General features: G+C 42.2%; 1 protein-coding gene across 1 annotated transcript in view; it reads right to left on the bottom strand.

The window, feature by feature from the left end:
* Positions 1 to 946: 946 nt before the first annotated feature.
* The window catches only part of LOC127052379 (mucin-5B-like), a 73,311-nt gene continuing 62,576 nt past the window's right edge, over positions 947 to 11,681 (bottom strand). Inside the window, exons 41-48 of the mRNA XM_050955975.1 lie at positions 9,426 to 9,530; positions 8,765 to 8,805; positions 5,652 to 5,774; positions 3,938 to 4,033; positions 2,852 to 2,980; positions 2,707 to 2,746; positions 1,879 to 2,002; positions 947 to 1,266 (exon numbers count right to left, since the gene is read on the bottom strand). Of these exons, the coding sequence (XP_050811932.1) occupies positions 1,092 to 1,266; positions 1,879 to 2,002; positions 2,707 to 2,746; positions 2,852 to 2,980; positions 3,938 to 4,033; positions 5,652 to 5,774; positions 8,765 to 8,805; positions 9,426 to 9,530 (833 nt within the window). The 3' untranslated portion in view covers positions 947 to 1,091. The remainder of the gene's footprint in view (positions 1,267 to 1,878; positions 2,003 to 2,706; positions 2,747 to 2,851; positions 2,981 to 3,937; positions 4,034 to 5,651; positions 5,775 to 8,764; positions 8,806 to 9,425; positions 9,531 to 11,681) is intronic.

The following is an 11,681-nucleotide window of genomic DNA, read 5'->3' as shown; positions in this document are numbered from 1 at the left end:
TAATGCTCACGATGCAATAGGAAATGACACCTTGCTTCATGTCTTTTTGACCAAGATCTTCAGCCAAGTGGTGCACAGCTCAAGCGGATAGAGCAAAGGTGGTTTTAAGTCATTTTGTGTACCCTTGACTTGACTCTGAACTAGGCTGGTCTGTGCATGTAAGTTAGGGAAGTTGTTTTGCTGCTCTAAATCACACTAGCTGCTAATGGATGGAAGAGTCAGTCACTGATTGTCAGGGTGCAGAGAAACTTCAGCCACACTCATTTCTCCCTGGCAGTGTTACCTACACTGGATGCAGGGAGGAGAATGATGCTGGTTCTGTTATGTTGGCTTTATTCCACCACAGATTCCACTAGGGCCATCTCAACCAAAGCAGCCCAGACACAGGCGATCCCCTAGCAACTTGGGTGCTACATGAAGCCGTGTTGGTGATCTGATAGGTGTTGGTCTTCTCTGCCACTTAGCATGAATGCATTACCACAGGAGATTCTTGGTGCTGCAGGGATTTGGCTGAGATGTACAGCAGAGATCCTGACCACTCATAGCAATAAGAGTTCCTCTTATGCTTATTCATAAGAGTAGGTGTTCCAGCCATGATGCTTGACAAATTACAACCTGTCACTCTGAATTCCTCCTTATAGTTTCAGCTGGTTATGGTATTCATTGCTGCTTTTTCAGCTGAATGAGTGCTGTGAAAAAGCGGCTGTGTTTTACTGCAGAGGTGAATCAAGTGTAGGATGCACATGTATAGTTCTTTCAGACAGGGGCTAAGTCTTGTATTTGCACAGCATCACATATCTCTGGAATTGCATATAAATAGCTTATAAAGTACTTTAGAATGAAAGACACTGGCATACATATCAGTTGAGAGTATAAATGCCACAGCAGAATATAACAGCTTTGAAACGTAGTTTATTCTACAAACATTTAGAGCAGCATCCTTTAGTAAATTTCCACAACTGCACAGATTACTGGAAGGAAAAGCAAAGAGGGAAGGAACCTCATTAAAAGGTCAGTGGACACTCACAGTTATGTTCTAAACTATTCACAGGTGAAGCATTAAAAATAGATGTTTCTCCAGCACTTTGTCTTTATGGCTTTTTCTCTTGGCATTTTGTCTCCACACAGTCACACTCATCTACATGAACATATGTGTATTTGATTCTCTTCCTCTTAGAGCAAATCAGTTCCACCTTCACCTCATGGCTCTTTGTTTCATGGCAGCAAGTGCATTTGTGTTTAATTTTACTGTCATCAAAGGCATACCTGGGGGAACAAAACTAATAGATCAATCCATTAGCTATCGCTTTCCTGCTCTTCATTACCATTAGCTTCCCCTAGAACTGTGAGTGGGGAAGGAAAGCTTTACTGTTTCTTCTGCTTGTAAGCAGCAGGAGAAAAAACAATATCAGTAACAGCCTATTCTCAGGACATTAGTAGTCCTGGTGGGCCTGATCCAAAAACCTCTGAAGTTGATGGAAAAACTCCCACCTGAAGTAAGTGGAAGGCTTTCCATAGACTTAAAGGGGCCATGGACTAGGCCCAAAATGACCACACAGAAAGGAAGAATCAGCCTAATGCAGAGCCCAAACTGCAAGTAAAACACCCCAAACATTTAAAAATGTGTAAGTAAAAATGAGTTAGTTAACCTGTTAAACATGACCTATTTACCAAGCCTAGATATGGCAATCCTAGTGACAAAACAGGCAAGCATGACATGTAGTTTCATGGCTGAAAGGCTGGTGCTGTGCTCATCCAGCTTCCTTTTCAGAGGATCAAGGAAAAGGGTTAATTGAGATAATAGCTGTGATCCTGCAGAGGCAAGAACACGTGAGGACAAGACATCATATAAGCATGGAGAAGCAGTTTCTTACTTACACAGAGTATGTACCACAGGACCCTTCACATGAAGGCACCAGGACAGGAGCTGCTGATTTACAGCTCTTGTGAGTGATGTATTCTTTTTTCAGCTTCAGTTTGCAGACATTTGACAAGGGGATACCTAGGAGGGAAGGATTCTATTAGCCTTGCTCAGATTAGACTTAAAGCACTGAGAGAGATCCACTAAGCAACCAAGTCCCGTTTCTGTCTTATTAAGAATAGTCAGAGTTCAAATAGCCAAGGAGAGTTTAAAGGCCCCAGGTGAGCAAAGCATTTACACACTTGCATAAGTATTTTGCTGATTAAGGATAGTCTTAAACATGGGCTTAAAAGCACACACTTAACTGCTTTGTTGGATCCAGGCTCGAAGCAGATACAATTGTGTATTTTTTATATAGCCTACATTTCTGTAATGACATTTATTAGCTAATTGTCACTTTGATGGCTTTACAGCAGCCAACACTGTTTAGCATAGATCCCACAGTAACAGAATCATGCTTTCTGTGCAGTTCCTAGATGTCAGAATCCAGAACACATTCTCTAACAGGTTACATCATTCTTTCATCAGAAACTTAGTCTAAACTATAAATATCTCACTTCTTTATAAAACCAAGAAAGGGAGAGCATGAAGATTTTTTCCAGTGGACCACTGAAGGACTAGGCTGGTTTTGAACCTTATACAGTGAAGAACTAAACACTCCCAAGAAGTGATAACTGCTCTCACATCCCACTGACTTCGGTGGGAGTTGAGGGCATTCATTACCTTGCAGGATCAGGGCCATAATGAATGTTTGATTAATGAATCACTGGATTGACCATACTCACATGTCTTACAACATCCATCTGAAGTTGTCGCAACAGTTCCCTATATCGAAAGCAATGAGACACAGTGCCCAATCAATCCACTAGTCCACTATCACAAAGCTGCTTGTATCATTCACTTATACTATTCCAGCTATAAAATACTCACTGGGACACAGTTTGATGGATCAAACACTGGGCAGGATATTATTGTGCTAGTTAAGACAAACTGGCCTGATGACTGAGTGCAATTATACAGAGTACAGTTATCCTCCAGAAGTTTATAGATCTTCCCAACCTGAATAAAGCAGAAAAAATAAAGTTATCCTGAGACAACACATGATTCAACATAGGGACAGGATTTTTCTTCTGTCTTGAAAGGTATTTGCAACTCCCAAACTCTCATCCTGCATTAACTCCCTTAGGCTGCTTTGACAATCCCATCTGTAATTGTTACCTGAGTTGAAATAATCAAACGCTCACAACGGTAGGGATATTAAGAGACATAGCAAGGCCCACACTTATGCATTGATGTGTGTGGTGTTACTATTTATGGGAGAAGATAAGCATAGAGGAAAATCCTTTTTTTCATCTAGGTTTTCTCCTATTTTCTTTTTTCAGCAGGTAGAGGGGCCAGGGGAGAAAGAGCGTGAAATAGGAAGTCAGCCTTTATAACAGAGGTCAAAAGATTAATAACAAAATTAACTTTTTGGAGTTGGTGAATGTAGTATACAATATCAGTGACCAGGGAATACAAAAAATCATATAGATGAGATGCTGGATGTGAGAGCTAGCATATAAGCCACTAGTCACTGTGTCAGATCACAGACTGGTCAAGATTTTTGCCTCTTCTAAACAGATACATTGTGTAATGCAGCAGAGAGAAAGACACTAGTCTAAGACTCAGGAGACTTTGTGTGGCCTTGGTCAGGTCTGTCAGTCTCTGTCCCAGCTATCCATCTGTAAAATGGGGATAACACTTTCTTACCTCGCAGAGGTACTGCATGAATAACTCAGTAATGACTGAAGTGCTCAGATATAGTGATGGCAGGGAAGGGGCATATAAATACCTACGTACATTCACTTCAGAAATGCTATATTTCATAAAGGCATTAACTTCCTAATGCTGCAACACATAGAGGGACTCAGTTTTTAAGCAGAACTCTCCATTGACATTGACGGGAAGCTGAATTTCTAAAACGATGACCCAGTGTCATACTGCAATTCCTTGTCGAGCAGAGGAACACACACACACCTCAATGGTCACAATGCCAAATGGAAGCTTTGCCACACAGGCCACCTGCACACACTGGCCACAACACCTGCCTTCTTCTCTGATGTAGCGGAAACCCTGGGGGGAAAAATGCACCATCAGTTAGCCACATCACCTGTGGCTTACCTGTGAAGAGCATTCAGACAAAATCCACATTGCCCCCTTCGTGCAATGGGGGAAAAACCCAACAGCCCTTGATTATACTTCTGGTTTTTTAGAAGGACTTTTCAACCCCATTGTTTGATGGAGTCTAGGTATTTCAGATCTGATGCTGAAACCCACTCAGTCATCATATCAGCTTTTAATACTTTCCTAATTAGCAACCCTTTTGTCAGGGGCATCATCCTGGGTAACCTGCTATTTCCTATCCTTATCTGAGCTGATATTCAAATCAGGCCAAACTAACTAACTCACCATCTGTTACTTGCAAGATCCAAAGACAGCACTTTGTCTGGTACATTTTTCCACAGGTATGGTCACTATTTCAGATGTGCTGAGAAGACTGAAGGTAAGGTTTATTTACAACTACTTTCACCTATTCCTCCTGTGTGGACTTTAGTCCTATGCATATGTGTGGCTCCATCTGCATCATCCAGTGAGGAGCTAGAATGTTGCATTATGCTTGGCCTGATATGAGCAGGGGCGGGGCAGAAGATCAAGCTTTTCTGTACTTGTTTTCAAGTTATATGTTCAAGATTTTAAATACAGGGAGCTAGGTTCAGCAAAGCTATTGCAGAGAGATACAGGCTACACCTCCCAGTGCCTGGAGAACCTTGTCGACTGAAAGAGCAAATCATCCCTGAAGATGATAGCCGGTGTTCGCACCACTGCCCTCCACGGTGGTTCTACCAGAGAGGTTTAAGATTTAGTAGTTCACCATAAGAACTCAACCCGGAAAAGCAGCCTCAGAATCCATGGAATCAGCAAACTCAACTGTCATGGAATTAGCCCATTGTCAACAACCAGCACCATCCACTTTTTGAGCAAATTTGGCATTTTTTAAATACATCCCCTGTGTTGTTAAGTTTCAGAGTAGCAGCCGTGTTAGTCTGTATCTGCAAAAAGAACAGGAGTATTTGTGGCACCTTAGAGACTATATCTTCTTTCTGTATGTTCCATTCTGTGCTGTTAAGTGGAGTTGAAAACCCTTTTGTATCACCAAAACAAACTCTCCTACCAGACCTCACTAGTGGATCTGGCTCAAGGACTTTTAAAAGTCTTAACATACAGTATGTAGATTGCCTACAAACAACTAATCCATTTAATTTTAGAACATTTAGTTTCATTGGGACATTTGTATTTGAGCCAAATCAGAATAGTTTTTTTAACATTTTTACCATATAGTGGTGATAGACATCACCAAGGCAACTATGCAAACACCACCTTTCAATGACTTTATCTTCCCCATTAACCAGCTTGTGGGTGGAGTTGCCATTTTATAGTAAGTATTTATCCCATCATGCCTTTCTGGGACAGGCCCCTTAATTTTGCCAGAGACAAACAGAACAGCTCTAAAGAAGTAATTTTATAACTAGCAGCTTGCTGCATCTTCCTCTCTTTAAGCAGGTTAAGTACCTATTATGTTTTATTTTTTTGATTGCTGAGATGGCACATCCTCCACCAACCATTGCTCTTCACCTGAACACAAACCTAGTTTTAGTTTAGCAGAGAGAACTACAGCGTAGAAGTTACTTACCTGTCGGCAATCAGTTGAGCATTTTACTGGAGTGCACTGAATTTGGTTGGTTTGTGTAGCAGGGTCCTGCTTTTCAGTGCACAAGCAATCTTCACAAGAGTTTTTAGGCACCACTCTCCCTGGCTTAAAATAAGGAGGAAAGGAGAGGGGAGAAGAAGAGTTTATTAGCCTCTAAAACGTGTGCATTTCTCTGTAAAATACTAACAAATTACTATATTTGCCTTTTATTTTTGGCACAAGTTTTTGACTCGAACACCTTCCAATCTCTAATTAACATACCATCAATATCACAAAATTAACACTGTACTAGAATAACATTCCAACAGAATCAAATATGCTAAATATAGGTATTACTTCAACATCCGACAACTTCCCTATTGCATTTTATTCTACAGTTTGACCAATTAGCTACTCCTAAAACTTCCATTGATACTTGAAATTTTGTATTTAGTTATTGCCTTCGGCTACATTTCTGACATTTTAGTCCTGAAATACAGGGGAATACCTCTTTTATGATAAAAGCAGCAAAGAATCCTGTGGCACCTTATGGACTAACAGACATTTTGGAGCATGAGCTTTTGTGGGTGAATAACCACTTCGTCAGATGCATGTAGTGGAAATTTCCAGGGGCAGGTATATATATGCAGGCAAGCTAGAGATAATGAGGTAGTTCAATCAGGGAGGATGAGGCCCTGTTCTAGCAGCTGAGGTGTGAAAACCAAGGGAGGAGAAACTGGTTTTGTAGTTGGCAAGCCATTCACAGTCTTTGTTTAATCCTGAGCTGATGGTGTCAAATTTGCAGATGAACTGAAGCTCAGCAGTTTCTCTTTGGAGTCTGGTCCTGAAGTTTTTTTGCTGCAGGATGGCCACCTTAAGGTCTGCTATAGTGTGGCCAGGGAGGTTGAAGTGTTCTCCTACAGGTTTTTGTATATTGCCATTCCTAATATCTGATTTGTGTCCGTTTATCCTTTTTCGTAGCGACTGTCCAGTTTGGCCGATGTACATAGCAGAGGGGCATTGCTGGCATATGATGGCATATATTACATTGGTGGATGTGCAGGTGAATGAACCAGTGATGGAATGGCTGATCTGGTTAGGTCCTGTGATGGTGTCGCTGGTGTAGATATGTGGGCAGAGTTGGCATCAAGGTTTGTTGCATGGATTGGTTCCTGAGGTAGAGTTACTATGGTGCGGTGTGCAGTTACTGGTGAGAATATGTTTCAGGTTGGCAGGTTGCCTGTGGGCAAGGACTAGCTTGCCACCCAAGGCATGTGAAAGTGTGGGATCGTTGTCCAGGATGGGTTGTAGGTCCCTGATGATGCGTTGGAGGGGTTTTAGCTGGGGACTGTATGTGATGGCAAGAGGAGTCCTGTTGGTTTCTTTCTTGGGTTCGTCTTGCAGTAGGAGGCTTCTGGGTACACGTCTGGCTCTGTTGATCTGTTTCCTTATTTCCTCGTGCGGGTATTGTAGTTTTGAGAATGCTTGGTGAAGATTTTGTAGGTGTTGGTCTCTGTCTGAGGGGTTAGAGCAGATGCGATTGTACCTCAGTGCTTGGCTATAGACAGTGGATCGTGTGATGTGCCCGGGATGGAAGCTGGAGGCATGAAGGTAGGCATAGCAGTCGGCAGATTTTTGGTATAGGGTGGTGTTAATGTGACCATCACTTATTTGCACCGTGGTGTCTAGGAAGTGGACCTCCCGTGTAGATTGGTCCAGGCTGAGGCTGATGGTGGGGTGGAAGCTGTTGAAATCGTGGTGGAATTTTTCCAGAGTCTCCTTCCCATGGGTCCAGATGATGAAGATGTCATCAATGTAGCACAGGTAGAGAAGGGGCATGAGTGGACGAGAGCTGAGGAAGTGTTGTTCCAGGTCAGCCATAAAAATATTGGCATATTGTGGGGCCATGCGGGTGCCCATTGCGGTGCCACTGATCTGGAGATATATATTGTCATCACATTTGAAATAGTTGTGTGTGAGGAAAAAGGCACAGAGCTCAGCAGCCAGTTGTGCTGTGGCATCATCAGGGATACTGTTCCTGACAGCTTGCATTCCATCTGTGTGGGGGATGTTTGTGTAGAGAGCCTCTACGTCCATGGTGGCTAGGATGGTGTTTTCTGGAAGGTCACCAATGCATTGTAGTTTCCTCAGGAAATCAGTGGTGTCACAGAGATAGCTGGGAGTGCTGATGGCATAGGGTCTGAGTAGAGAGTCCACATATCCAGACAGTCCTTCAGTGAGAATGCCAATGCCCGAGATGATGGGGCATCCAAGATTTCCGGGTTTGTGGATCTTGGGTAGTAGATAGAATGACCCTGGTCAGGGCTCTAAGGGTATGTTGATTTGTTCCGGTGTTAGTGTAGGAAGTATCCTGAGTAGATGTTGCAGTTTCTTAGTGTATTCCTCAGTGGGATCTGAGGGAAGTGGTCTGTAGAATTTGGTGTTGGAGAGTTGTCTGGCAGCCTCCTTTTGGTAGTCAGACCTGTTCATGATGACCACAGCACCTCCTTTATTAGCCTCTTTGATGATAATGTCAGGGTGGTTTCTGAGGCTGTGGATGGCATTGCGTTCTGTCCGCCTTAGGTTATGAGGCAAGCGATGTTATTTTTCCACAATTTCTGCCTTTTATGAAAGAAACTGTTACCCTAGCAATCACTATTAGGTAATTTCTCCAGTAACACATAACACCTAACTTATGTAGCACTTTTCCATCAGTAGCTCTCCATGTATTTTACAAAGGAGATCCATATCATTATCCTCATTATTATAATTTATTCTATGTATTACTGTAGCACCTTGGAATCCCAGTCATGGACCACGGACCTGTTGTGCTATATGCTGCACAAACACTGGAACAAAGGAAAGTGAAGCACAGAATCATGAAGGGACTTGCCCTAGGTCACCCAGCAGACCAGTATGTGAGCCAGGATTAGAACCCAGTTCTTCTGAATTCCAGTCCACTACTCACTAGGCTGCAATAAGAAATGATGGGTCATTTTAGTATGGGGCTTTATGTTCATTGAAATGAAATCTTTAGATGAATTTTGATAATTACACACTAATAACATCTTGAAGTCATGACATGCCAGCCCACTGAAAGAAGTGGTAAGTCCTACCTTATATTCAACTCCTTCAGAAACACATACACTTTTCGGTACTATAAGAAAGATGGAACAAAAAGGATGATCTAAGAATGATGTCAACATGTATTAGTTTCACATTTCTTAATTGTCTGTTAAACAAGTTGTAGAAAACAACTATACAAATCTAGTAACCCTAATACCCAACATAACAAATGCAGAATGGCTGGGATGTGTAGCTAATTTCCATCCTTGCCCATGTTTAGTGCATGAGGGGAAAATTTCACCTACCAGTATTTCCCATCTGGCAAACACTGTTTTTCCCCCGTGTTTCTAATCACACTTGAAATTAACTGAGATTCACTTCTTTACTTTATTGTTTGTGATAGCATCATCAGCATTGACCAAAGACCAAATGGGGGTTTAGGTCACACTTAGGGTGACTATACAGCAAGTGTGAAAAATCGAGATGGGGGTAGGGGGTAATAGGAGCCTATATAAGAAAAAGACCCCAAAATCAGGACTGTCCCTATAAAATTGGGACATTGGTCACCGAGTCACACTCATGATATTGTAGTTGTGTATTACAGTTCTGTGACTAAAAACTAGTGAATGGAGTACATTTTGGGACTAAACTCCTAGATGAAGTCCCCTTCAAAATAATGAAAGCCAGAATATAGTAAGGAAATGTACTTACTACAGGAAAAAATAGGACAACAGCCATCCTCAGAAATAGCTACCACTGGCTGGAAGCCTAAATCGCATTGTCTTTTGATAGGAGAACAGGACTTTACATCACATTCTGTAAATAGAAGATGTACACAAATTGAGTCAAAGCCTCTGTGATGGGGTGTATCAGCGCTGCACTAGACAAGAAGGGGTTAACTCATATTGTGGGCAGAGGAAGCCACACTCCCTCACCGCTGCCGGGCATGCTCCAACGGAAGCTTCAGGATAAAAGGGAGCAGCCCAGCTCAGTCAGGGCTGACTGCTGAAAAGGAAGGATGCATATTGCAAGCTCCCTTCTGGGAGCTGCTGGAGCCCCAGATCACAGAGGTCAAGCACGCCAAGACCTTGGTGGATACCCAGCTGCCCGTGGAAGACTGAGAGAGGATGAAGTTACTTGGAGCTTTGCAAGAATACTCAAGGAGTTAATAGAGGAGGTATCTGAGCCTCTAGCTATTATCTTTGGAAAGTCATGGGAGACAGGAGAGATTCCAGAAGACTGGAAAAGGGCAAATATAGTGCCCATCTATAAAAAGGGAAATAAAAGCAACCCAGGAAACTACAGACCAGTTAGTTTAACTTCTGTGCCAGGGAAGATAATGGAGCAAGTAATTAAAGAAATCATCTGCAAGCACTTGGAAGGTGGTAAGGTGATAGGGAATAGCCAGCATGGATTGTAAAGAACAAATCATGTCAAACCAATCTGATAGCTTTCTTTGACAGGATAACGAGTCTTGCGGATAAGGGAGAAGCGGTGGATGTGGTATACCTAGACTTTAGTAAGGCATTTGATAAGGTCTCGAATGATATCCTTATCGATAAACTAGGCAAATACAATTTAGATGGGGCTACTATAAGGTGGGTGCATAACTGGCTGGATAACCGTACTCAGAGAGTAGTTATTAATGGGTCCCAATCCTGCTGGAAAGGTATAACAAGTGGGGTTCCGCAGGGGTCTGTTTTGGGACCAGCTCTGTTCAATATCTTCATCAACGACTTAGATGTTGGCATAGAAAGTACGCTTATTAAGTTTGCAGACGATACCAAACTGGGAGGGATTGCAACTGCTTTAGAGGACAGGGTCAAAATTCAAAATGATCTGGACAAATTGGAGAAATGGTCTGAGGTAAACACGATGAAGTTTAATAAAGACAAATGCAAAGTGCTCCACTTAGGAAGGAACAATCAGTTTCACACATGCATAATGGGAAGAGACTGTCTAGGAAGGAGTATGGCAGAAAGAGATCTAGGGGTCATAGTGGACCACAAGCTAAATATGAGTCAACAGTGTGATACTGTTGCAAAAAAAACAAACGTGATTCTGGGATGCATTAACAGGTGTGTTGTAAACAAGACACTAGAAATCATTCTTCCGCTCTACTCTGCACTGGTTAGGCCTCAGCTGGAGTATTGTGTCCAGTTCTGGGCAGCGCATTTCAAGAAAGATGTGGAGAAACTGGAGAGGGTCCAGAGAAGAGCAACAAGAATGATTAAAGGTCTATAGAACATGACCTATGAAGGAAGGCTGAAAGAATTGGGTTTATTTAGTTTGGAAAAGAGAAGACTGAGAGGGGACATGATAGCAGTTTTCAGGTATCTAAAAGAGTGTCATCAGGAGGAGGGAGAAAACTTGTTCACCTTAGCCTCTAATGATAGAACAAGAAGCAATGGGCTTAAACTGCAGCAAGGGAGATTTAGGTTGGACACCAGGAAAAAGTTCCTAACTGTCAGGGTAGTTAAAACACTGGAATAAATTGTTTAGGGAGGTTGTGGAATCTCCATCTCTGGAGATATTTAAGAGTAGGTTAGATAAATGTCTATCAGGGATGGTCTAGACAGTATTTGGTCCTGCCATGAGGGCAGGGGACTGGACTCGACCTCTCAAGGTCCCTTCCAGTCCTAGAGTCTATAAGCCAACAACCCCAGATGCCCAGTTTCATTGGCCTCTTTGGAGCTTGTGATGTTACACCCCCATATTCTTCATAGAAATATTGTTATGATATGATTATGGCATAATTAAGATATGTTTTAAGCAAGATGGGTCATGTGATGTATCATTGGAAAGGTTGTAATTTACTGAATGTAATTATCCAATTTGTGTGCATGTGTAATTTCTGTACCTGAAGTTAGTAATATTGATTATGTAACAATTACAACTGTGTATGTACTTGGGGAATGCCCACCAGACAGTAGGCAATCAGCCTGGATGGGCCATTAGAAAGAACAA

Source organism: Gopherus flavomarginatus, chromosome 5 (assembly GCF_025201925.1).
Source record: "Gopherus flavomarginatus isolate rGopFla2 chromosome 5, rGopFla2.mat.asm, whole genome shotgun sequence".
NCBI lineage: Eukaryota > Metazoa > Chordata > Testudines > Testudinidae > Gopherus > Gopherus flavomarginatus.
The sequence above is the reverse complement of the archived record's forward strand: the minus strand, read 5'-3'. Positions and strand labels throughout refer to the sequence as shown.